The sequence below is a fragment of the Sporothrix brasiliensis genome, assembly GCF_000820605.1.
Source record: "Sporothrix brasiliensis 5110 chromosome Unknown Cont17, whole genome shotgun sequence".
Lineage (NCBI taxonomy): Eukaryota > Fungi > Ascomycota > Sordariomycetes > Ophiostomatales > Ophiostomataceae > Sporothrix > Sporothrix brasiliensis.
In genome coordinates, this window is record NW_024467136.1 from 1905434 (window position 1) to 1930498 (window position 25065).

Here is a 25065-nt window from a genome sequence, read left to right on the forward strand (position 1 = left end):
CTCAGAAACAAATCAAAACAAGAAACGGGACAGGGGGCGCTAACCGGAAGCAATTGTCGCCAATTGTGGGGAGTTCACTAAGATACTTTGTGGATGGGCGAAGTTGACGTGCACATGGAATATGTCGAGTATCTTCAGATCAGTATCGGCAGCGGGCCCTGTAGGAAGCCCTGATTCGACAAGTGCCGTGCCAGCGGAAGCGTAGAAAGGCCGAGACGGGCAATGGGATGCAACAGGTGCGGTTTACGGGCAGCAGCGGCACACGACCAAAAGAGTTGGAAATAGGCGAAGACTTGCGATGAATGAATAGGGAGACGAAGCCACGACGAGCCCTGCCGTAGTCACATCGGAAACTATCAGCACTAAAATAATTACATGTACGCATGCGTCGTAACATACGTATCTTACAACTACACATGTTAGGGGATAATCTTGCGTTCTGATGATACTCGGTGAGAATGGCAACGTAAAATCATAATCGTCGCCTAATTCGTAGAATCGCCTAAATTCACCAAAAGCAACGCCTTCGCCTAGCGAGCCTTGGGGCCTTGGCAAGCACCGTTCCGTAGCAACGCCAATCTGCCCTGCGCATCGCAGAAGAGTCCACTGCATCGTCAGCCAGGCTGGCCGCTGGCCACTTTGTTCAATGGCAGGGCTCTCGCTGCGCCTGGAAGGGTGGGACGGCTTGGGATGGGTATGGCGGAAAATAGACACTGTGGGGGTCAAAGTAATCTGCCCAAACTGTGGCGGCCACGTGCGAATTCCGCAGTGGATACCGTGTATAATACAGTACGAACACCGTAGTCCGTAGCGCCAGCCAATCAAATTACACACGCTGACAGGACAAGCTGACTTAGCGCATGAAAAGGCATCTGTCTCCACCCGAGCACCGGGATGCTACAGCATTTTGTTATTACGTTCTGGCCGCTAACAGGTATTATGTTACAGCGTGTTATTACGGCCGGCACCAGTTTCCTTGTCGCAACCACCTGCCCGTCAGCGCTGGCCAGGCCAAATATCTTGCATCGTTCAGAATACGAGCGCCCAGTCCCTGTGTTGGCTCGAAATACACCCCTTCCCCCTCTCCCCCAAAACGTCCTCTCCGCCTTTTCTTAGCCGCACTTTGTGCACGATCAAGGTGGTCGGTGAGTTTGGTTCAGCCGACTCGCCTTGGCTTCATTGATTTCATTGATTGCCAATGTTTTTTATTGAGTCGTCATATTCGTCTTATGCCAGGGTCAACGATTCTGACAATGGCCCATCAACATTGTCTAGATTTTACACCTTACCAAGACGTTCTCCTTTTTTTATCTTATTTTTGTTCGATAACCGGTTCGTCCCGTCTTTCGTTGATCTCTTGATTTTGACCAGTCTTCATGAGACTCTCTCAGAGACCAGCGACAATACTCGATGTTTATGGACTCGACGTCGCCCATTGTCTTCTGAATCTCTTGCAGGGCCTCTTCCTCTTCGTTGGCAGATCAATCACACCGTTCATGGACAGATAGTATATTACGCGTTTGAAGCACAACACGTGTAGGCAGGGGACGACAAAATGCCGTACAACGACACGCGGAACGCACAGAACGCACGGCTTCCAATCCGCCTTATTCCAGACGATCCGAAACAACAAGCCATACCCACAAACAGCCCAAGACGGCAGAGCCCAGCGACGTGAAACTCGTCGAGTTACCATCAAGACAACAGCTGAAAAACAAAACGCAGGAAGGTCTCGTTCGGCGCCGCGAGTAGCAAGAGTATCGCGTAACAATAGTGTAAAATGTCTCGACATATGCAGCACTGTATGCCGTACTAGCATCTTCAGTGCCTTCAGCGCCTACATTGTAATTACCGTGCGCTGGAGCAGCCCGGGTTTGTTGTCACCTGTACGCTCCTGTAGCTCCCTTTTGAGTTACTATGCGTGCATTTTAACACTTACGGGGATACGACGTCCTGTAAGATGAGGACTACTTCTAGAGGCCTTCAAATGTCAGGATTTGAGATCGTCGTCTGAACAGCTTCGTCAGCAGCCAAGAAGCCATTAAAAACGCAAGACTTGCAAAAGTACATGTCCCTGCCCTGTAGCGCCCTACCAAGAGGTCTACTTTGGAGCTGTCACAATAGACCGTCATGTTTTGCGTTTGTTGCCTAAGAAGGAATGTTAAGGCGCGTGCCCGTGACGGTAAGCTTAGCACATATCAGTGTGGTATTTTTGCCTGTCAGATGGCTCAGATGCCAAGGGTGTCAGGCAACAGAATTCCTTGCGAAGTCCGAGGAATTCCACCTGTTTAAATCCTATCTTACATTAGCATATGCCCAGCACCTTCGGAGTTTATTTAACTGCTGCTTTTCTCACGTAATATCGTATGAGAAAGGAAAGCACCCTCTCCAGGTATTGATATGCATCCTTCTGCTGGTAATCATTGCCCGAAAAATAATCAGAAATGAGTCAGACGACTTACGTATACATGGACAAGTGGCTCCCATACATCCTTGCTTGGCTTGATTCCCTCTCACCTGAATGGACCGTTAAAACAAGAAAGCGCCTGGTACTTGTCAATCTTGCCAATCTCAGACATGGTAAGCAACGTGCTTCCAAAACAAGATATGTATAAACATACACTTCAAATGAGACAGCGGAAAAGTAAAAACAAAAACCCCCTTACCGACATCCCGCAATATGATTCATGTTGTCACAGTTGTCTTGCAGACTAACCACATTCCATCGACGCTTTTGTTATTCTGTCGATCGCCTTGCGAGTCCTCCAACCCGAACCCTAACAGACAACACGTCCATTCCCTTAAAATTGATTCTGCTCCAGTTGGCTGGTTCAGGTCCATGCAAATGAATGTCAAGTTGCGTTGATATTCCACAAACATCCGTCAGTTGGGGGCACTAGAAGCAAAACGACTTACTTTTTTATCAAATGCTGCAATCATCCAGCCCTGACAGCTGTTCCCTGGTTGGCGCCCGCCTATTCATTATAATTGCCCCTTAGCCACATGCAAGACCCAGGCATAAGTTGCCCCAACTTTAGGGCTTTCGGTAGATCGGTTCCGCCCTAGATCCTATTTGCCAACGGTCACAGTTGCGGACAGTTGCCGGACCCCGAAATCCCAAAACGAACTTCAATGTCTAACATCAATGGCGTAACAAAGTGCCAAAATTGACGGCATTTCGGTTTATGCTGGATATACGGCCAGGCACATACGGCCAGGCACAACGATTCGGGCAGCGAACGAAGCAATTAAGCGTTTACCATTGTCAATCACAACGGCTCTCGATCTCCGTGCCTTCCGTCCACCGACCGGAGACTTATTGTTCTTGGCCTTCGGGGATATTTCAAACACTCCTAGCATTGGCCGGTCCGTATTCGTTTCGTGCATCCTATGGTGTACATCTTACGCCGTCTTTATATTCCCCCGGCAGTGCGCCAAGCGGAGAAGACGTGTCCTTTTTGTGACAAGTAGACGACGCAAATGGTATTGACAAATGCCAGGTTCTATTTATTTTGTTTTATTTTAGCCAGCGGCGGCCGATCCACGGACAAACAACTCTGATATTCGAAGTGGTTACAATGCCATCGTGTTCATTGACATTATTGAAAACTGTTTCGATCCCTGTAAAACCTCCGCATATGCTCGTTGCGAAGTAATACACCGGACCTTTCGACTCTTTGGTAACGATTTCGGAATGTCTACCATCCGAATATCAATGTGGGTCCATAGAGCCTGAGAGGCCACTTCAGAAAGTCATTGTTGGCCGCAGCACCCTTCCGAGTTCGTTATCCTTGGTGGCACTCTTCCCTGCACCTCCCCTGGAGTCCGCCCGTTAAGCGAGGTCGCATCCACCTTGTAATAACAGGTCAAGATGGGCCCGGCTATTGATAACGGGATAAAGGGGGAAGCCCCAAAGATGGGGGGAACAGTCTCCAGACTAAAAAGGAGTCCATTCTTAGTGAAGAAGCTAGACATCTCCCAGGCGGTAGTCTATGTATTTGACAACGCTCTTGAACGGTAGTTGGCGAACACAATCACGTCCTTGTACATAGTAAGATAAACCTCATGCTACATTCAAAGGATTAAGGGCATTGGAAGTAGATTTTGTTAAGGTTAGCCTATTAGATTTCCAGAAAAGTATCCGGCCTTTCTGGTTGCCTGGCTTCTGACTTAATCTTGGTTGCCTACTAGGATCATCTTACTTTATGTCCGGCGTGCATTTTTATTTTTACTTTTGAACATATTCCTTTTCTCGGGGATATTAATAAGTGTGGAATCACGAAGGATGGCATTTTCTCTTTAGTTGCTGAGATGGAGTCCGGAGTGCCGGGGCAGGATTCAAGTGCGGTGGATTCAAGTGCGGTCGATCGGGTCTCAAACCGTTGCGCAAGACCCGTCGAAATTTACCGGAAACTACGTGATGCCCACTTCCCTCATCCAATTTCTCTTTGTATGTCCCATTCATCTTGCGACTCTGCTTTGAATGTCACCAAAGGATGCAACTCGACACGACAAAATACAAGACTACTTTCACCCGGCGAAGAAGTTGGGGAGCAAGCTATCGTTCTCTACTTATGCTCGGAGGAAGCTGGAAGGTATTTGACAATTGTCGAGCTAGTTTTATGAGATTCGGAACCTGGTATCAATCACACCCGACCGTGGTAAATAAAAATATCACACGGAGAATGTGTTTATATACATTAAATTTGTACTGTCCTTCGGTTTTGTGTTTTTGTTTGTTCCATGTAAAAAATCACAAATAATAACTCTAAATACATCATACCGAATATTTACTCTGAAATAAACAATGTTTTGGGATACAGAATATAAATATTAAATTGTATTAAAAGTTATACAAGAAGGGCGATTATTAAGAAAAGAACGTCATGAGATATACAAAGCATATGAGAAAAAAACAATACACCAGCAGACGATTCAACCAAATTCGCCACCTGTGTAAAAATGAATTCACGTGTATAAATATTGAATATGACTTTTGTGCTTTTAACAATGCTCTACACTATGGAAAGAAGGAAATATACAGAGAAAACAGACAAAGAGGTATCTTAGGTATAGTCGTATGACAGCACCACAGTGCATTCTGCAAGGCTATCCAACACCCAACGCTGGTCATGCTATGCAAAGGTAAAATACACGCAAAAAGTGAAACCACATAACCGTCATATTCAGGCCTCAATTGACTTCACCTGCATCTCCGACTCAAACTTGGTGGCCCAGTCCGTGAACGCGTCGCCCGGAGCCTCTCCTGATGGCGGTGTCCATGGTCGAGAGAGCTGACGCGATACTGTCACGGCCGCTTCCAAGCACTGGCCCAAGACGGTGTCTACTTCGCCGGCGTCCAACTTGTAGAACGCTGCCGCCAGATCCTCGAAACGGTTAGCCACGGTCTGCAGCGCGGCGACGGCACCATCGAGTCGTGTCGCGACATGGCCTTCCGGTGTCGGGGTAGGCAGTGCCGGCAGCGCGGGCTTGGTTAGCCGTCGCTTGACGATGGCGCGGCACAGCAGCAGAACGAGCCGGATCTTCTTGAGCGCTGTCTCGAGCCGCGGCCGCAGGCCGTGGGGATCGTCGGCAGGGATGTGGCGTGTGTTCATCAGGGCGTCGAGCATGGCCTGCGCGGCTTCATTGTCGTTCAGGGCCCCATCGCCGTTGCCGCCGTCCTCGTCGTCGTCGTAGCCGCTGTCCGATACGTTTGCATCGTCCAAGTTGGCGCCCTCGCCGCCGTCGTCGATGTCGTCGTCGCCCTCCTCCTCATCGCCCCACTCCCGAAGCTCCTCCTGCTCGTCCTTGAGCTGGTCGGCCAGTTGGTTGACCACCTGCACCAGGTACCCGTCGATGCCCCGGTTGGCAAACGCGACGAGTGCGTCGCACTCGGCCCACAGGATGCCGATCTTGGTGTAGCTGCCACGGTCCGCCATGGCCTTGGACTGCGTCCGGCTGCTGCTGCCGCCGCTGCCGGCACCGCCTACGCGCTGCGCCTCGGGCACGACGCGGCCGTCGCGCGGGATGGCATTGAGAAGGTGCTGCGTTTGCTCGAGCACGCTGGCGCACCGCCGGGCCAGTTCTTGCCGCACGTGGTTCGTGTATCGGTCGCCGTAGCACTCGGAGGCAGCGGTCGCGAGGGACACGAGGGGCGCGCCCATTTCAGTGACGACCTTTTGGATAGCAGAGGGTGTAAAGGGCTCGTTGATCATGAGCAAGGAAATCTTGGTGCCGTGGGCGCGAGCGAGGGTTGCGGCGTCACGGGCGAGGCTGAGGGCTTCGCACTTGGATGGCGGGTCCCAGGCGACAGAGGAAGAGGACGCGGAGGCGTCTGATGAAATCAGTGTCTGTGCAATCGCCTCCTTTTGCCTCCTGGCGTCGGCATATACGTCTCGGACGAGAACAAGCATCTGTGCAATCAGCTCAAGCGCGCTGTCGATCTTTGTGTTGAGGGCCACGACGGCCGCGCTGTCGACAGCAGCTTTTGGTGGCGCCATGGTTCGGAAGCCGTGTATTCTAGGCAAGGATCGTGTACTGCAACAAAGTCGTGGCTCTCCTGTCTGTCGCGCCAAAGTGGTGGTGATGCTTTCGTCGCAGGAAATGCTTCCATGTCGTTGGCGATAAGCACTGAAATTTTACGATAACAGCGGGGGATATGCCCTGGCCGTAGCTTGAGGGGTGCGCTAGCCTGCTCTGAGGCCATCTCTCATCGTCATATTCCAGTGGGTGGATGCCCACGTGATTGCCTCTCTGCAGCAACTTGGCCAATGGAGCGTGCCAAAAGGGACAGCTTGGTCTTTGGCCGCTTTGGTGTTCGTTTTGCATTTGGCGTCTCAAATTCACCCTGTCTCCAGTGCCGTCTTGTTTTTGACGCCCATTCCTTTTCGATTTCTTTGTATTGTTTGTTTTACCTGTTGGTTTTTCTCTCTCTCTCTTGACACCGACTACCTCGCTACGCCCCATGAAAACGAACGCAGAATCGACCTAAACGAATCTCACGATGCGGCAAACAAGGGCCCTTCTGCTGGCCGGCGCCTTTGCCAGCTCCAACGTGGCCATTGCAGCTAGCCTTCCGCGAGGCGTGAGCCCAGAATGTACGTGGATCAGGATGCCAGTGCGGTGGTGATGAGAGGTTGATGACAGCTTGGTACAAGCTGTTCGTGGGCGGCGGCTGACATTTTGTGTTTGTTTATTTTGTTCTGCAGTCGCCAAGTTCTACGAAGCAAAGAGCAAGTTCACCTGCATCACCAACCCCAGCATCGTTCTCGACATTGCCCAGGTCAACGACGGCTCCTGTGACTGCCCCGACGGCTCGGACGAGCCTGGCACCGCCGCCTGCGCCTATCTCGACCCCCTTTCGCCGCCGCAGCCACTCCCAGGTTCGCCCTCGGGCACTACCAACACAACACCCGCCCTGCCCGGTTTCTGGTGCGAGAACGCCGGCCACGTCGGCGCGTACGTGCCCTTTTCCTACGTCAACGACGGCATCTGCGACTACGAGCTGTGCTGTGACGGCAGCGAGGAATACGCGCACAAGGGCGGCGTCAAATGTGCAAACAAGTGCGCGGCCATTGGCAAGGCGTTCCGCAAGGCCGAGCAGGAGCGGCAGCAGGGCCAGGAGCGGGCACTGAAGCAGCGGCGGGCACTGGTCCAAGAGGCGCGGCAGCTGCGCAACCAAGTAGTGGAACGGATTGCCAAGTTCCGGAGCGAGATTGTGGGCCTGGAGAAGACGCGTGACCGGCTGCAGCGGGAGCTGTCCGAGACGGAGCGTGCCGAGCGCGGCAAGGTGGTCAAGAATGGCGGCAGCGGGCCCAAGAAGGGCAGCAAGTTGAGCCTGCTGGTGAGCCTGGCCAAGCAGCGCGTGGACGAGCTGCGCGAGACGCTGGACAAGGTGCTGGACCACCGGGACGACCTGCAGGACAAGGTGGACGAGCTGGAGACGATCCTGCGCAACTTCAAGGAGCAGTACAACCCCAACTTTAACGACGAAGGTGTCAAGTCTGCCGTGCACGCGTGGGAGGACTACGCGGCCAAGACGGCCGGCGAGCAAAAGACGGAGCTGAGCGACGTTGACGTCCATGCCGTCCTCAAGGAGGACTCGGAGGAGAACGGCGTCAACTGGAAGGCGTTTGAGACGGACGACGCCAGGGACACGGATGTTTGTAGGTTTTGGTTTTATGTTGTTGATGTCGTTTTGCATCGCTTCCGGGGTCTATTATGTTGCCCTTTACTAATGCACCCGTTCTGCAGTGTACAGTTTCGAGGCATATCTGCCACCGTCTGTGCGCCTCTACCTCCACGACAAGCTGGCCGCCCTCCGCGTGTGGCTGGTCGAGAGCGGCCTGTTGGCCGACAACAGCGACGCGTCCAACGAGTCGCAGGCTCTGAAGAACGCACGCGGCGCATTGCAGAGCGCCGAGAACGACCTCAGCAGTCGCCAGAACTCGCTCCGCGAGGACGAGGCCGACCTGACCAAGGACTACGGTGCCGACGAAATTTTCCGGGCGCTCAAGGACAAGTGCACGACGACCGAGGTGGGCGAGTACGACTACGAGGTCTGCTGGCTCGGCCAAGCCACGCAAAAGTCCAAAAAGGGCCACGGTAACACCAGCCTGGGCCGGTTTGAGCGTGTCGACACGGAGGTGGCGGACGAGGAAGAGCGCACCGACGGCAAGAGCCTGGGCAAGGGCCCGCGCACGGTGCTGCGGTACGAGAACGGCCTGCACTGCTGGAACGGCCCCAACCGGCGGACGGACGTCTGGCTGGGCTGTGCCGAGACGGAGGAGATCTGGCGCGTGACGGAGGCCGAGAAGTGCGTCTACAAGATGGAGGTGGGCACGCCGGCTGCCTGCAAGGAGTCGCCCAAGGCTGCCGACACCGGCTCTGGAAAGGACGAGCTGTAGAAGCGACGTGCGCTGTGCCGCCCTGTTTAAGATAGAAGGCGATGTGCTACGTTTGCATGTCGACGAAGAATCTGGCGTATATGTATGCTTGTACTTTCCCCCCAGGAGTGGGTGCTATATAGCATTTACAAAAATATGATGCAATGTTTCAAACTTTCTCTCCTTTTTGCTTTCCTTTTGCTACTATTTTGGCTCTTATATCATCCATGGGTATCGTTATCGTTTATTGTACAAAAGTCTCGGCTGTGCGTGGGTATGCCGCCAGTCAGAGCTACCTTGACTCGGCCAGCTTTCTCTGTCGCTGGAGCGCTTCCTGCTCGGCAAGCACCTTGGCCGTCAGCGAGGCCGTCATCGAATTGTTAATGCGGCTGGCAATGCCGTTGGAGTCGGCACTGGCAGCCTTGTCCTTCTTGTTCTTCTTGGGAGCAGGCGCACCATCTGCCTTGTCGTGCCCCTCATTTGCGCCGTTCTTCTTGTTCCCGGACTTGTCGTCACCATCACCATCTCCATCTCCATCAGCGCCCGCTTTCCGCTTGTTCTTCTTGCTCTTTTTGTTGCCACCGTTGCCCGCGTTCTTGTCCTTCTTGAGGCTGTGTGTCAGTCCCTCGGCTCGCAACGTGTCCATGCGCGTCCGCAGCTTAGCCAGCTCAGCCTTCTCGGCGGGCAAAATGGGCACGACGTGGGCAGCCGCGAGGGCCGTGCTGCATTCGGGGCACAGCTTGTCCGGCAGGATGGTCTCGATGGCCAGGTCAGAAAAGACGTGGCCGCAGGGCACGACGTACACGGCCTTGCTGCCGGGGCCGAGCTCCTTGAGCGTTACGGGACACTGCCAACGAGTGGTTGTAGATTTGGAGGATGCCGGCTTGTAGGGCTTGCCGTGGAGGCGCACGACGTCGCGGATGGAGCGGATGCCCGTGTCGGCAAACGTCAGGTCGCGTGCCGCAGTCTCATTGTCGTCGCTGGACTCCTTGGGAGTGTCGCGTTCCTGGTCGTCGCTGCTGGCGCTCGGCATCAGGCCGTGCAGCACCGTCTCGTAGTTGTACAGCCGCCCGCGCCAGTCGGATACGACATTGTCAAGATCGATTGGATCGCCACTGACAGGGTCGTTTTGCCATGCGTGCGTCAGCGCCTCCAGCGCCGTCGCCTTGAGCTCCGATATTGTTGGGAGCCGTGCGGCGTTCTTTACCAGCTCCCGGCGCGTCGGGATCGAACCGCCGTCGTTACCCATGGGAGTGGCAGAATAATATAGTCGCTCGTGCAGATTATGTAATGCGGCGCGGGTTGTGAAGATCGTGGGCCGGGATAGCTGTCGATGAATCGTCCATGTTGAGGCTGCAGCAAAGTAGGAAAATGCGTGGCGACAAGATTGAGATAAGATAGTGAGAGTTCAGTGGCAAATATGTCGTACAGCGTCGCAGATTTTGTCTCAGCGTACCGTCAATCGCGCTAACTATAGCGCCTAGATTCGATAACAGTGCGAAATACAGCAGTAATCTAGGGGTTGCGAATGCTCGTCCCAGCACAACATAACAACGCTGTCACCAAATTCAGTCGAATAGGCCAGACGGCCTTGGCCGGTCGAGCATTTCTTTCCGTCGATACGTGGGCAGTTGGACGACTCTCACAATTTAATGATGTTACAAAACGACGATAAAGAAATGTGAGGCCGCAGTCAGCACCACTCAGCCCAAAACATGGGCAAGACGATCATCCTCGCCGGCGCGCCAGACGCCGCCTCGCTGGACTGGTCGACAGTAGAGGAGACGGCCGTTCCGGAGACAATATGGCCATGGGAGGCCGGTATCAATACCACAGACGTTGGTCCACATAGTCACCCCGCGTGGCGCGTTGTGCCGGCCCATGTGCCCGGCGCGGCCCCGCCGGAGCGACCGCAAACTCGTCCGGCGCTGGAGACTGCGCAGCCTCGTCTCGGGACGGAACAAATCGAGCAGCCACAGGCCACGAACGACAGCGTCCGGCACTTGTACGGCCGTGCTGCGTTCCTTGATCTGACACAGGTGACCCAAGAGTCGACCCAACCGTCGACACAAGACGATGCACAGGACACCGGTAGTCGTGCGCCCTCCTCGCTGGACGAGGCATCTCTTTCGTTCCGTCTGCCCAATGCTCTTCCTCAGACGTCGCCTCAGCCGCCTCCAATGCCATCACTGCCGCCGTTGCCTTCACGACCACCGCAGACAGCAGCCTTCGCCTTATCCCAAGAGTTCATCGAACACTCGCTGGCTGTGCACGATGCACTGCCGTCGTCCCTGCCGGTCTTTGACCTGCCTGCCGTGTACGAGACGGCGGCCAGCTTCGACGAGACGACCATGTCTCTGTCTCTCTCGCAGCCCGAGCCGCTCTCGTTTTCGGCTTCACGCCTCCCGCCGCTTCCAGCCGACATACCCCGCTGGCAGCCCCTAACACACCTGGCCGACGTGCCCAGCGCGGCGTACCTGCGGCGCATGGCACCGCAAACGGTGACGGTCAACCTTGTGGTGGCCATTGTGTCTGTGGGCGTGCCTCGGGTGGTCGGCAACAACACCAACAGTCGCCGTCGGGACCGCCCGCCAACGTCCCTGGTGGAGCTCGTAGTCGGGGATGAGACACGATCCGGGTTTGGCCTGACCGTCTGGATGGATGGAGCGCAGTCGGCCGGCCCGGCGTCACTGGCGACGCTTCTTCCGACACTGGCACCCCACGATGTCGTTCTCTTGCGGCACGTTGCGCTCCACGTTTTTGGCGACAAGGTGTATGGAAGCAGCCTGCGCAAGGACCAGACCAAGGTGCACATTCTGCACCGTGGCGGCCTTCTGCAACCGGAGCCGGCACACGATGCACTCTTCTCGTCAGCCCATCTTGCGGCAGCGGCGCAGGTGCCTGCCAGTACACAGGCCGGCTCCTCCTACCCGGCTGACCTGCAGCTTCTTGCCAAGACGGCCCGGGTACGCAACTGGGCTCTGCGGTTCGTTATCGTCGATCCTGTCAGTGTACGTGACCGTGGTGACGAGGGCGCTGATGGCAGCGCGAGCCTGGGTGCGGTTGGAGATAAAGGGCCTCGGCCACAGCAACGGCTGGCATGGATGATGCCGCCCGCCGATACGCAGTAAGTCTGCGGCTAATGTCCGGCTTTGGTGATATGACGTGGCTCAATATGACATGGTTCCAAGTGGGAAAGACGAAATTAAACCAAAACAAATCCAATGGTAATTGAGACAGATGCTAAGCAAAATAAGTCTGCGCGTGAAATCCAAGTATGTTACGCAACGTATAATCATTCTGGGCAACATCAATACCCATCTCCTTTCTCCCACACCTCTCCCCTTAGATGTAGTACATGTCGCGGCGCACGTCAGGGTGCACCTGCGGGAACACCCGGTCCGCCGGGTCCGAATCTGACCCCTCCATGGCCTGGTTGAATAGCTTGCTCTGGTACAGCCGTGCCCGCGTGCACACGAGGTCTGCATAGTATGCCGGGGGGCAGATGCTGACCGACTTGGTCGCCCGGCTGAACAGGTAGCACATGTTGTACGTAATCTTCTCGAGCTCGCCCGTCGACATGCTGGGGTCGCCGCCGCGGCTCTGGAAGATCTCGTCGTAGATCACCGTGTACCGTGCAGGGCGTGCTGTTCCCTGGATAGCCGTGTGTGCCGTGAGGAAGAAGTCCCAGTAGCGCTGCAGCGTGATGCCGCGGTCCACCACCGTGCCGCATTCAATGTTGCCCGATCGGGACATCTCTTCCGCCTTGGTCGGGAAGAAGCGTGTGTTGTGCCGCTTCACCGAGATGACAATCGTAATTTTCGTCTTCGACTGGTCGACGCTCTTGAGCGCCGTCTTCATCTTCGGCAGCTCGGTGTCCAGTACCTGCTCGAACTGTCCCTCAGAGACGCCGTCGCGGTACACCAGAATATTGTCCGGGTACGCACCGTTGTGCTCGCGCCAGCGCTCCAGACGAGACTTGAAAGCCTCGGTCAGTTCATCCGACGTCATTTCCTGGCGACCAGTCTGGCTCCACTGACACGCCGGCCACTGGGCGAGGTCTTTGTCGATACTGGCCACGAGCCCGACATGGCTGGGCAAGTCCTGCACATCTTTGCCGGCGCCCAAGTTCGTTGGGTGGATGATGTCGTACCCAACGACCATGGTCTTGCCCTTCGAGATGATGCCGAGCTTGTCCGGCTTGTCGAGTCTGTGGTTGACGCCACCGAGCTTGAGGTTGAATTTGAGTGCCACGTTTGCGAAGTATTGAGCGTCATTTCTAGTGAACTTTTGCGATACTACGCACACCGAGTGAATGCCAAACACCGTGTCACCGAGCAGCTTGATGCGCTCGTACACGTACTTGTCGTTGTCGGCCAGAACAAACAAGATGATCTTCGGCTTGGGTGCGCTCTGGACAGCACGCCGGAATGCGGCATCAATCGCACCGTCTTTTCCGTCGAATGTGCGCGTGTCGAACATGCTGTAGTCTCCCTGTCGGCCAAGCTGAAGCGGCGCCTCACTCACTGGCACGGCAAGTGCCTTCAGTGAGGTCATGAATGAGTCCATGGCTAATCTCACGTCACCACGAGATCCGGGCATCTCGTAGTACGCCCACTTGACGTTACTCATATTATTTGAGCCGCCCTGAGCCAGCTCGCGCGATGCCAGGTTCCAGGAACCGCGCTGCGGCGCCATCTTGAACTTCTTCCCGTAGACCAGATCAGGGGCAGGCAAGACTCTGGCGTCGACCGTGATAAGCTTGTCGCCGACTGTGATGCGGTAGTCCCTGAACGAGGCGTCGAGGTTGTCCAGTTGGAGAGCCTGGCGGCCGACACTCACAATGGACTTGGCATTCAATTCGGGCCGGCGGGGTATCATCGCCAGACAGCTTGCGGTTCCAAGGCTGTCCAGGTAGCAGAGAGCACCACGAGGCCGGATAGAATACGGGATTGCTCTGACTCCTGCCAACATTAACGGCAATCGTATCCGCAAGGTTGCCCGCGTTAAATTCTGGCAGCACATGTTAGCAAAAAAACACGTATTCGACCCCCAGTCACTGAACTGGCGATGAAAACTTACTGTCCTTCAAGTAGTCCCGGACAGTGATCTGCTTGCCTGTGGGCTTTTGCGCAGCAGTCTTTTTCCCGCCCCTCTTCTTAGACGAGCCCGTACCAGGCTCGTTCAGTGTGAAAGTGAAAGTGACCTCGCTGATCTTCTTGAACCGGGTCTCGCCATAGCCACCACCACCGCCGGGCTTCATCACAAAGCCAGACACGGTGTACTCCTTGTGGGACAGGTCCGGGTAGGTGATGCGGACGCGCGCGCCCTTCAACGACTGCTCAAGGTCGCGGAAATGGCAGTCCCGGAAAAGCTCAAAGAACGGCCGCTCCCGGGAGGAGCGGAATACGCTGTGAGTGACGTTGACATTGAGGAGCAGCCGCCCTGTAGAAGGCCGTACGCTCTGGAAGTAGCCGCGCAGAATCTCGAGGGGCCGCGACCGATGGAAAAGCTCGGCCTCTCTCGTCTCATCGACTGGGAAGAAGCGACTGCGGCCGACGGCCACTGTGCGTGGGTTGTCCTCGTGGAGGTTGGAGCCACCCATTCGGGGGCCATGGCCCATAATAATGCCAATGACATCCATCAGATTTTGGAACTTGGGGAAGCTCAGATCTTGCGCGTCGCGCCCGTCGTGCATGGTGCTAAGCCACGTCCGGAGACTGTCCAGGTCGAGTGTGTGCGGCCCATCCAACTCCACTTCAAAATGGTCGCCGTCAAAATGGGTGTCCTTCAGCCGATCGATAGTTTCCTGAGAGATGCGCTGGAGCGTGATTAACTTGCTTTGAAGCTCGGTCCGGGGTGACAGTCCTGGCACGTCCAAGTCTGTCCCCAGAATATGCTTAAGTATCTTGCGCAAAAACGGCCCTTTGATCTTGGCGCCCTGTTGGCTGGTGGCAGAAGTGCTTGCGTTGTCATCCGAAGGCGGCCGCCCCTTGTGCACATGGAACGTATAAAGAAATAGAGATGGCATTTTGGCGATGCCCAGCTCAAAGTAGTTGGCCCAAACCTCGATTGGCTTGCCCTCGCGGCCGTACGACGGCCGATGCGGGAAGCGGAACCTGTCTGTGGCCGCCGATGCCTGCTCCCTGTTGCCCAAGGAGGTTTTCATAAGCTGGTCCTCGAGCGTGACGATGCTCTGGTCAGGGTGTGGGGTTGCCTCGTTTTGGTACCTTCAAGTGATGTTAGACTCGAAAGCCGAATGTGCGTTCGCTGTCCAGGGTAAGGGGGGCAGATACTCACGCAAAAGGCCCTGTGATCTGACTGCGGCTACCACCTCCACGACCAACGTAACCGCCACGGCCGCCTCGACTACCGCGCATGCTGACATCGAACTGGCCGCCGCCGCCGCGCCCTCTGTACCCGCCCCCGCGGTCACCTCCGCCACGTCCACGGTCACCTCCGCCATGGAAGTCTCCACGATGACCACCGAGGTCACTACCCCGGCCTCGGCCACCTTCACGACTACCACGATCGCTGCCACGATGTCCTTCTCCGCCCCTGCCGCCTCTACCACCGCCCCTCGCAGGTGCATGCCCGCCTACATCGACTGATGGGTTGCTTGTTTGTCCGCCTCCACCTCCTCGACCGCGGCCTCGGCGACCACCACGATCACCACGGTCACCGCCTCCACGGCCACGTCCCCGGCCTCGCGCGTCATCGGCCATATTTGGATATGCTCTCCGTCGGCTGGGATGTCTTGTGTGCGAATTGGTGTCTTGTGAATAAATGTGAGGATCTACTTTAAAGACGAGTTGAACCGGTCGTAGTGAACGAAGCTTTGTAGTTGGAGAGGCGTGTGGACGTTTTATGACATGACGACACTTCGATACCGAAGCAGCTAGCTGTTGTCAAGCTCCCTCTTAAAACAAGCTGGCTCCGCTTTATTGGGGAGCTATCGACGGTAGTGAATTGGTCGCGTCCTTTGCAACTGTTGGGGAAAGGAAGGGATGAGTTCGCTTGGCTGAGATTGGCATGTGAGCTAGCCTTCTCGGGCTCTAGACTCCTCCATTCTGGATACCACAGTGTCTCGGTGCTCCTTAGGCGTGTTTCCGGGCTCACCTTTGGGTGTTCAATTGAGGTCAGCCGGGCTGCGAAGCTGGTGGTTCATCAATTTTGTTTGCCATTGCGTGTCACAAGTCGTTTGTCGTCTCCGAGCCGAGTGTCGTACCCGCAGTCTCTCCCGTTTTATGAGGTTGTCGGGCTCGGTGAAGACAATTCCCAGGTCTGGAAACACGTACCAGCCGTCAGCGCGACTTGTGTTTCTTTGCCAAATGACCAGGCGCTTTTCGTGGTTCGTTTTCAGAAAACAACACAGGGGTTGGGATGTTGGGATATGCTCACCGCTGATTTTGTTTACAGTTGAGGTGTGGTTCTGCAGGGTGCCCCGGATTATGTCTGCTTTTGCTTTGACCTTAACGGCCCACATCCTTCAAGGGAGAGTACACAAAAATGATTCAATAGAGGTGCACATGGTGACGCACACACTCAAAGAAGTCTGACTGATGTGCCTCCATTGTTGTGACGATGGCAGATTTTGTCGCGTGTATCGCATGCGGTGCTCCCCAGCAACGATAACGATGGCTCGCAACAGACCACTACTTTGGAGAAAGGGTGCCACATATGGTGAAGCAAGCGGAGTTCGCAAAGTCAGACAATATGCTATGGAAAGAGATGGAAGTGAGAGAACATAACCGTTTTGTGATAATATCAAATAGGGGAATAGTTTCAGTGAAACGCTGAACAGACGGCAGTCGTCAAGGGGTGGCTCTTTCCTCGCGCTGCCGCATAGGATACTACGATTTACATTTTGACACAACCTGGTTGTTCTTTCCAATTGTGACAGCGCCACTTTTAATCTGTGCCATGGTCAACAAGGCAGGAGCAGACATGATATCACCTCACTTGTCAAGCCATTGTATCGGCTGTTTAGAGGAAAAGTTATACGCGCGGACGAATGCGCTTGCTATGGCTCTTGTTACAAGTAACAAACGGAGTTCTCCAGAGGAAAACCATGTGACAATACAATTTGACGAGGTACAAGTGAAGGCCTAATATGGTTTTATTTTTTTTTCCTATGAACGCTGCATATTTTTTATAGGGCCAAGTCCAGTAAAAAAAAAAAAAAAAAAAAAAAAAAAAAGAAAAAAAGAAAAGAAAAGAAAATCATGCGCTGGCATTTCCCATGTAGAATTGGTTCTTCTTGAAATGTCGATATATCCAAAACGGCAGCATCGTTTTATGTCCAGCGTATGATTTTGACGTGCTTGTGTTAGTTGCCCTTGCCGAGAAGAACCAGATTCGCAATGTTCAAAACCGTGATGAATATCCAGATCGCAAGACCCAGGATGGCCGTGGGCCACGAGTTGGCCATCTTGGTAGGGGCCTCGTTGCCACGAGGGTCACCCTCCTCGCCGTCGGGAGTGCCTTGGTTTTGGTTTACATTGCCAATGTCGCTCGTACTGCTCGCTGTCTTGCGGTACCGCACACGCAGCGCAAAACGGGCGGCACCGGGCTGCACGGTCATGTACTTGTCAAACGATGTGAACCAAAGCAGAGGTGCTGTGACAAACGGAAGCACAATGCTCAGCACAACCTGCGAGGCGTTGAGAGCGGCGTCCAGCCCGTCGCGCCCAACAGCACCCGCAATGACGATGCTCGGCAGGATGCTAATGGACCGCGTCAGCAGGCGCCGTAGCCAGGGCGCAATCGTCCACTGCAAGGCGCCTTCGCAGACCATCTGGCCAGCCACGGTGCAGACGACACCGGCCGAGAGGCCGGACAACAAGAGGGCAAGCGCAAAGACGAAGCCAGCCGCCTTGGACAGCGTATTCGACAGGAGTTCGTGGACAGCAAAGATGTCGGCACCCATGGCGATGGTGTTCTGGTAGAGCGCAGCACCAGCCACGATGAGAATGGCCGAGTTGACAAAGAGGGCATAGGTAAAGAGCGAGACGGCGACCTCAACAACGGAGTACTTGTAGCAGTGGCGGATGGCCCGCAGCGAGGGGATGTACGTGTGCGTTTGGGACCGGTCCTCGGTGTGCTTCTTGGCAAGGTAAAAGTGCTGCCGAAGGGACGAGAGGGTGCGGTTGCCATGGTGGCCGTTGTCGTTGTCCGATGCTTCGTCATCAGCCTCGCGCTCGACCACCTGCGGTTGCTGGTCCTCCTCGGGTGGAAGGAGCCCGCATTTTTCGTCGTACTCGCGAAGCCGTGCCTGCACAATGCCCGAGCCCAGATACAGGCTGTGAGGCATCACCGTGGCTCCCAAGATGCCGCATGCCTGGTACAGGCCCTGCTGCTCAATGACGGCTGCCGATGGCAAATAGCCGCGGAACACCTCGCCGACACTGGTTGTGGTGTGGTCAATCAGGGACAGCTGGATACAGAAGCAAATGACGACGCCGAGCACCAGTGGAACGACAATGAGCTCAAAGGCGCGCAGGCCGCTGCGTGTTCCATTTTCAGGTTTGCAGAAGAGGAGCACAATGAACACATCGATAATGGAGATGGCGCATCCGGCCACGAGCGGGATCTTGGGCTGCAACAGGTTCAGAGCAATGGCCGTGCCGATGACCTCTGCGATGTCGGTGGCGATGATGGCGACTTCGGCAAGGATGTACAGGCTAATATTGAGCCAGCGCGGAAGGAATGCGCGGCAGGCGGCAGCAAGGTTGCGGCCGCTGACGGTCCCCAGCTTGATGCACATGCTCTGCAGGTAAATGGCAAAGCAGTTGCTCATCAGCACGACGAAAAGCAGCTTGAAACGGTACGAAGCACCAGCCGCGATGTCAGTCGAGTAGTTGCCGGGGTCGACTAGAGACAGTTAGAGATGCCAATATACACGTATATATACAAATACGATGGGCCCAGACAACAAGTACATACTGTATGCGACAGACACGATGAAGCCCGGTCCGATAAATCGAAAAGCCGTCTTAAGACTAGAGACGACCTTCCAGAAGGGACCCTGGCGCCGGTTTCCGTCGCCTTGTCCACCCGCTTGGAGTGCCCCACCGCCGCTGTTGGGCGGAACACTGCTTTGGCTCGGCCGTCGCGCCGAGGCCACGGAGTCGACCCGGGTGGTAATCGGCCCCGCAGCGGCTGTCTTCTGGTAGCCGGGGTCGTCTGGATTGTCGACAGCGATCCCGAATCGATTTGTTTCTCCAGGAAGACCGGCCTGTAGGTCGTGAGGGGAGACGGAGCGTCTGAACCGGCGGGAATTGGCCGTGCCGTTGAGGTCCTCGTTGGTGGTGAGGTCATTCGACAGCTCATTGGGGCTTTGGTTCAGGCCATCGCTGCGCGGCGGCTCGTCGGTGCGTGACGGGCGGTTCATGATGAGGACAGTCCAAGGAGCGAACAAGCTGTTGGCAAGGAGGGTGGTTATTGAAACTGTGTTTTGCGGTGCGACCGTGTTCGAGAAATGAGCAGACAGAGGAATGAGAAGGACGAGAGACACTTCGACAAGGGGCGGCAGTGGTTTATCACACAAGTGATGCGGGCGTGGTAGACGACGAGAGAGTCAGCCAACAACGTTGGAAAAAGGTTGGAAACTGGCTAAAAGTCACGATGACGATGCCCTGAGGAAGGAGGTATTGTTGCTCTTTCCTCGCTAGTGCAAGAATGCAGGTGAAGAGATAAAACGATCGGGTCGACAAAAGAATGCAAAGTTACGCCGCAAGGTTTATCAATAAAAGACATACGTCGTGAGTTGTAGCAATTGGGAGCCGAGAACGGCAAACTACAGCGGAATCTTCCGATGGGGCTGTTACGAGGTGAGAAGTACTTCTAGACACAAAGAGTACGAAAAATAAAATAGAATAATGTTCTGGTAGGAGAGTCGACGATGAATAAATTTTATTCGATAAAAAATTGATAAAATGAATTTAGTGCATGGAAAAGGGAAGGTGGCAAACGGTGACGGGAGTTGCCCGGTGTTATTCGCCCTCGACTTCCCTGTACGGCGACTGTGAGAGCGCCAATAAGGAGTGCTCGACACCCGGCCACCTGTCTTCCCGGCACGGTGCACTGAGAATTTTACACCGAAACAGGGCGAAGAGAGAAAGGGACGGAGGCCAGGCGGCCACCAGAGAACGGCGAAGCAGCCCTCTGATCGTTGATCAATTCAGGACGAGTCGGCTACGTCAGAGTGCTGGCGGCATCGACGAGAGGAAACAGCCACAAAAGCTGCGCACTTTTGAGCCTTTTCCATGCCCACTGCGGCCTCAAAAGTAGCACGCAGTCGCTTGCAGTTTGCAGTTTCGACAACTATCCCCTATTCTGGAAATTTCTGTGCGAGCTGATCCCACCGCATGAGAGAATGGCATGATAGGAGCCGCTCAGCGGGTATTACTTGCCACTAGGTTGGCCGTGTGGGTTTTTGTTTTATTTTGTTTTTCCATTTTTCTGCATCGGCGAGCCTGGCCGATATGCGAAAAGGCGACCGTCATGGCCCATCAAGGTGTACGTCGTATCATATAAGGCAGTGGGGGATCAGATAACAGTCTTTTTCAATGTCCCACTGACCAGCTGGAACCAGATTCGCGTGAGCGCGAATATAGGACATACGAGGTAGACTTTTACCAGCGGCCGTATTATGCAAGCTGGTCTAGCGATGTTGAATTTTATCTACAGTGAACAGAGCACTTTCGATCTCTCCTGTCTCCCCTTTTGCAATTCCCTTGGACAAGTCCTATTCGCCAACCTCATGTACTTTCGTTCGATGGGAGCGAGTTTCTGGGATCATTTGGCCGACTGTGTTGAAACCCAAGTCCCATGCTATATGCTCCCTTGCATTGTGTCGGGCGACGAATCGGTCCGTTGTGAGGTTTTGAAGGTTACATGCCGTACCGTGAACTTGCGTGTCCAGCCATCTCCGGCAAGGGCGGTTGTCGGTATCCCGTCTCGTTGCATTCAGCCCGTCTTGGGCCGGTTATGGTCTCCGATTTGATACGCCCGGGGAACCTCTCCTGTGCTCTCCTTTTTCCTGCCTCCGTGTATTTGTCTGCCCTATGTTGAAGGCGGGCCAAGCACCTCTGACGCGGTGTCGCAGGGTGTGCTCGTATTTGGCTGTGTGCATGCGCAACGGAGCAAAGCTGTCGTGTGAGCAGGTCCAAATATGCAATATGCAAAATGCAAAATGAAGTCAACGATTGTGCAATGATCCGCTCCATGCGGATTCTGTCAGCCGCAGCCGGTTGGTTGACTTCCAGTTTCTCTTTCTCGTCTTCGTCCTGTCACCGCTGCTGTCTCGGTGCTCCTCACCCCGGTTCTTTTTTTTCTCTCTTGCCTCTCTCCTGCCCGGCGCGCCGTCATCTTCTGCCATTGCCGTCGTGTGTGTTGAAATCCGCAAACCTAGGCACTCGCCTCCAACATGGTCGTTTTGTCTTCGTTTCTGTTCGCCCTTGTCCTCACGCCCTCACTCCGCGAGGTTCTTCTTCGTGTTGAATACGCCGGCCCACTGAACTGTCCTTTGTCATTCACTGCTTCTTCTTGCTGTCCTTCTTGACACCGGCGGCACGCTCCGCATCGCGCTTGGCGTAGATGCTGGCCGTAAAGGGGTTCTCGTAGCTCAAGGCGACCAGGTACACAAAGAGCACCCAGCCGGTGATGAGGATACCCGCGGGACGGCCATAGACGAGCGCCGAGCCCAGGAAGCTCATTGTGCTACCGTAGTACATGGGAGCGTCGGTCACGTTGAAGGGGAAGCCAGTGACAATGTCGTCCATGAGGATGCCAAAGTAGTCGCCAAGGAAGGTGCCGGTGATGCCGAGCTGCCACGTGGACGAGATGACGAGCAGGTTGCCCACGGCCAGCAGGGCATAGCCTGCATACGTGGCCTCATTGGTGTCAAGCAGCGGGTGGATGGGCTGGTCGCGGAGGGCACGCTCGTAGAGGACGTCGCGGACGATGCCGAGAGAGAAGATGGTCGCAGCGAGGAAGTAGCAGGCAGTCTGGGACTTGCCGCCGAACAGACGGGTAAGAACCTTGTTGTGGTATTCTAGTTTAGGAGAGGATTATTAGTTGGCAAAAGACAAGATCCAGATAAAACGGTTGATCTGGACTCGGGGTGTACCTTGTCTCGCGACAATGCTGTCCATATGTTAGCCAAGAACCAGAAAGGGTCAAGCACAGGAGATGACATACTTCCAGAAGGTCGGGTTGAATGCAATAGCGGCTGCAGAGACTGTGAGATGTTAGCCAAACGTGCTCGTCTGCCAGAAGCGGCATTCATCGGACGAAAACAGCCGACGAGAGAGACGGACTGAAGAGGCTCGTCTGGTCGAAGTCAACCAGCTCGGACAATTGGAGGGAAGCCATGGCGACGGACGTGGACGAGGTCGTGGGTTATATTGGTACAAGGCGAGTAGCAACGGATGCTGTGTTGCTGGGGAGAATGTGGGAGAAGCAAAGATGCAAACTTTGATTTCGGTAGATGGAAAACGGCAAGCCTTTCTTGCTTCTCAACGAAAACAAATGGCAGGAATTGAAATGCACTACTACGGTGCGCAGCAGGTTTCGTGCCAGTGACGCTATATCCAACAGGAAGGGTCGTCATTGGCTGAGCGGAGAGCTCCTTGTATTTGTAGTGGGGTCAGGTTGGGGCATTTTGGGGGCCGTTGGGCCTGTAGGGTTTAGTGCCTTTGTTCACATGCTTCTGACAGCTCTTCGCCTTCAGGGCCGCTCCAGGGGCAGACCAAGTCCGTTTCAGCGCCCCACCTAGCTGCTTTACCACTGGAAGCTGTTGCAAACTGCGCTAACCCATTGGGGAGCTCTTGGACTAAACTTGCTCCCGAACTCCTCCACGTTTCAGAAACAGCCATTTACGTGTTCTGAGCCGCCTTGCGATTTCTCAACAGCAGGTGTTACGGGCGCACTTTATGTTCCTCGGTTTTGAGTGTTGCATCGTTTATATTGCCTATTATTATTTTTTATCTCTTTCCTCAAAAGTGTCTTCCACCGGCAATGGCTGGCCGTGCCGCTGTACTTGAGCATCTGAGCTGGTGACATCTTGATTACAGCTTCACTATCGTCGATCGCATTAGCTCTATCCACCTTTTCCTTCTTTCTAAACGTTTTTTTTTTTTTTTTTTTTTTTTTTGTTAATTTTTTCTTATGTTTTGCTTTCTACATATCCTTCCGAGATGCCTCCCAAGAAGTCAGTTGCCCGCCGCGAGCCGGGCATACCCGCCATTCCAGATGACTCCTCGTTCACCCCCGAGAGTTTCGAGCGGGAGCTCAAGTCCCTCGCCGCCAAGGCCAAGGAGGACACTTGGGCCCGCGCTGCCGTCCACGAGACACTGATCTACGGCCGCGTCGTGGTGCTCCTCACACTGGCTGCTGCATCGGCCAACGCCTCCCTCGCATCACTCTCTCCCGTTTACGGTGCCATCCCCGCAGGCCTCTACCACTCGGTGCTGGTCGCGTCCGCCCTGTTCGTTGGGTGGTCGTCCAACCTGTACCTGCGGCGCCTGCTGCCAGACAGTATCCCGGTGTCCATCTGCCTCCCCTTGATCGCCACCTACGTGCCTTTTATACACTACACGCTGTCTAGCGGCTACTACAGCGTCAGCACATGGTTTGGGGCACGCTGGGGTCCCGTCTTTGTCGAGGCGGTGACCCTTTTCCCGCTGCTGGTCGCGACGGCCGCGTGTGTCGCTACAGATCTTGAAGCGGCCTCGGGCGTGGATGACTTGGTACGCTTGCCGCGCTGGCTGGCTGATGCGCTGCCCGGGATTGGCTCGTGGTCCTTCTTCCGCTTTGCCCAAGGCGCGACAGCCGTTGCCGGCACCGTTTCGTCGACGGCACCTGCCGCTCTGTCGTGGCTGTCCACACGCGTGGCCAGCCAGCTCGCGATTGCGATTGGTTACGGGTCTGTGGTGCGGCCGTCGCGCATGATGATCTTTGCGATCCCGCCCTTTTTGCACACCCTGATTATGAACTCGCACCTTGCCGCCAGCCCCTGGGCCCTGGGTGCAACCAACAATGGGCTGCGTCCCGACGGCTGGGTCGTCCTTGACCGGCGCGAGTCCGTCACGGGCTACGTGTCCGTCGTCGAGAATCTGTCGCAGGGGTTCCGTGTGTTGCGCTGCGACCACAGCTTGCTGGGCGGCGAATGGACGCGGTTCCCGGCAAATCCGGTGGCCGAGCCCATCTATGGCGTCTTTGTGATGCTCGAAGCCGTGCGGTTGGTCCAAGTGCCCGGCAAGGTGGAGCAAGATACTGACGCCAAGGCTCTTGTCGTCGGTCTCGGGATCGGCACGGCGCCCGCGGCATTTGTCGCCCATGGAATCGACACAACAGTGGTCGAAATCGATCCGGCTGTACATGATTTCGCGAGCCGCTACTTCCATCTTCCAGCAAACCACACGGCCGTGCTGGAGGATGCGGTTGCATACGCCGACCGGTTGGTGGCAGAACAGGGCACCGAGAACGGCCAGTTTGACTACATTGTACACGACGTGTTTACCGGAGGCGCCGAGCCTATTTCCCTGTTTACTCTCGAGTTTTTGCAGAATCTACACACCCTTCTGAAGCCGTCGGGCGTTGTTGCTATTGTAAGTCCCTGCCCCTTATTGTGTCCTACAAATTACACAGAGCCCGCGCTGACATTTTGCACAGAACTATGCTGGCGACTTTGCATTGACACCCATCAAGGCCGTTGTGCTCACCATCCGCACGGTGTTCCCAGCGTGTCGTATTTTCCGCGAACACCCGCAAGATGCTGACAGCACGGGTGCCGACTTTGCCAACGTCGTCATTTTTTGCACAAAGAACGGGGAGCGGGATTCTGATATCCAGTTCCGGGCGCCGCGGAAAGCAGATTTGCTAAACAGCGAAACCCGCAAGCACTTTCTTGTGCCACAATACGAGGTGGTGGACACCGATTTCCGGTCGACGGAAGAGGCTCGCATCGTACGGCGTAACGACACCGAGCAGCTTGCAGAATGGCACGCTGAAAGTGCTCTGGGCCATTGGGCAGTGATGCGTCGGGTTGTGCCCGCCAAAGTGTGGGAGATGTGGTAAATTTGGTCAGAAACAGCGCGTCATGGCTTTGTACATTTAAAAAGAGAATTTGGTTCTGTCTTAATTTAAGCGGAAAATATTTGGAAGCAGAAGAGAA

The 25065-nt window shown here is 55.0% G+C and overlaps 8 protein-coding genes across 8 annotated transcripts; 2 read left to right on the forward strand and 6 right to left on the reverse strand.

Annotated features, from left to right (window-relative positions):
- Positions 1-5186: 5186 nt before the first annotated feature.
- SPBR_02851 (uncharacterized protein) lies at positions 5187-6500 on the reverse strand (the record flags this gene model as incomplete). The annotated part of the gene is made up of 1 exon (XM_040761154.1): positions 5187-6500. The coding sequence occupies one exon, from the start codon at positions 6498-6500 to the stop codon at positions 5187-5189; it is 1314 nt and encodes a 437-aa protein (XP_040620561.1).
- A 503-nt stretch (positions 6501-7003) lies between these two features.
- On the forward strand, positions 7004-8906 carry SPBR_02556 (protein kinase C substrate 80K-H; the record flags this gene model as incomplete). Its single annotated transcript, XM_040760859.1, has 3 exons — positions 7004-7097; positions 7209-8165; positions 8254-8906. 3 exons carry the CDS (start codon positions 7004-7006, stop codon positions 8904-8906), a joined length of 1704 nt encoding a protein of 567 aa, XP_040620562.1.
- A 271-nt stretch (positions 8907-9177) lies between these two features.
- On the reverse strand, positions 9178-10134 carry SPBR_03077 (uncharacterized protein; the record flags this gene model as incomplete). Its single annotated transcript, XM_040761380.1, has 1 exon — positions 9178-10134. One exon carries the CDS (start codon positions 10132-10134, stop codon positions 9178-9180), a length of 957 nt encoding a protein of 318 aa, XP_040620563.1.
- A 918-nt stretch (positions 10135-11052) lies between these two features.
- SPBR_03350 (uncharacterized protein) lies at positions 11053-11412 on the reverse strand (the record flags this gene model as incomplete). The annotated part of the gene is made up of 1 exon (XM_040761652.1): positions 11053-11412. One exon carries the CDS (start codon positions 11410-11412, stop codon positions 11053-11055), a length of 360 nt encoding a protein of 119 aa, XP_040620564.1.
- Positions 11413-11572: 160 nt separating this feature from the next.
- On the reverse strand, positions 11573-15603 carry SPBR_02199 (RNA interference and protein silencing protein; the record flags this gene model as incomplete). Its single annotated transcript, XM_040760502.1, has 6 exons — positions 11573-11719; positions 11816-11938; positions 12258-13849; positions 13968-15081; positions 15217-15483; positions 15532-15603. 6 exons carry the CDS (start codon positions 15601-15603, stop codon positions 11573-11575), a joined length of 3315 nt encoding a protein of 1104 aa, XP_040620565.1.
- Positions 15604-17214: 1611 nt separating this feature from the next.
- SPBR_02487 (metal iron transporter) lies at positions 17215-19278 on the reverse strand (the record flags this gene model as incomplete). The annotated part of the gene is made up of 2 exons (XM_040760790.1): positions 17215-18758; positions 18831-19278. The coding sequence occupies 2 exons, from the start codon at positions 19276-19278 to the stop codon at positions 17215-17217; spliced, it is 1992 nt and encodes a 663-aa protein (XP_040620566.1).
- A 2143-nt stretch (positions 19279-21421) lies between these two features.
- On the reverse strand, positions 21422-22262 carry SPBR_03144 (methylene-fatty-acyl-phospholipid synthase; the record flags this gene model as incomplete). The annotated part of the gene is made up of 4 exons (XM_040761447.1): positions 21422-21942; positions 22018-22034; positions 22089-22128; positions 22208-22262. The coding sequence occupies 4 exons, from the start codon at positions 22260-22262 to the stop codon at positions 21422-21424; spliced, it is 633 nt and encodes a 210-aa protein (XP_040620567.1).
- An 824-nt stretch (positions 22263-23086) lies between these two features.
- On the forward strand, positions 23087-24968 carry SPBR_02565 (spermine/spermidine synthase; the record flags this gene model as incomplete). The annotated part of the gene is made up of 2 exons (XM_040760868.1): positions 23087-24499; positions 24564-24968. The coding sequence occupies 2 exons, from the start codon at positions 23087-23089 to the stop codon at positions 24966-24968; spliced, it is 1818 nt and encodes a 605-aa protein (XP_040620568.1).
- Between the last annotated feature and the right edge of the window lie 97 nt (positions 24969-25065).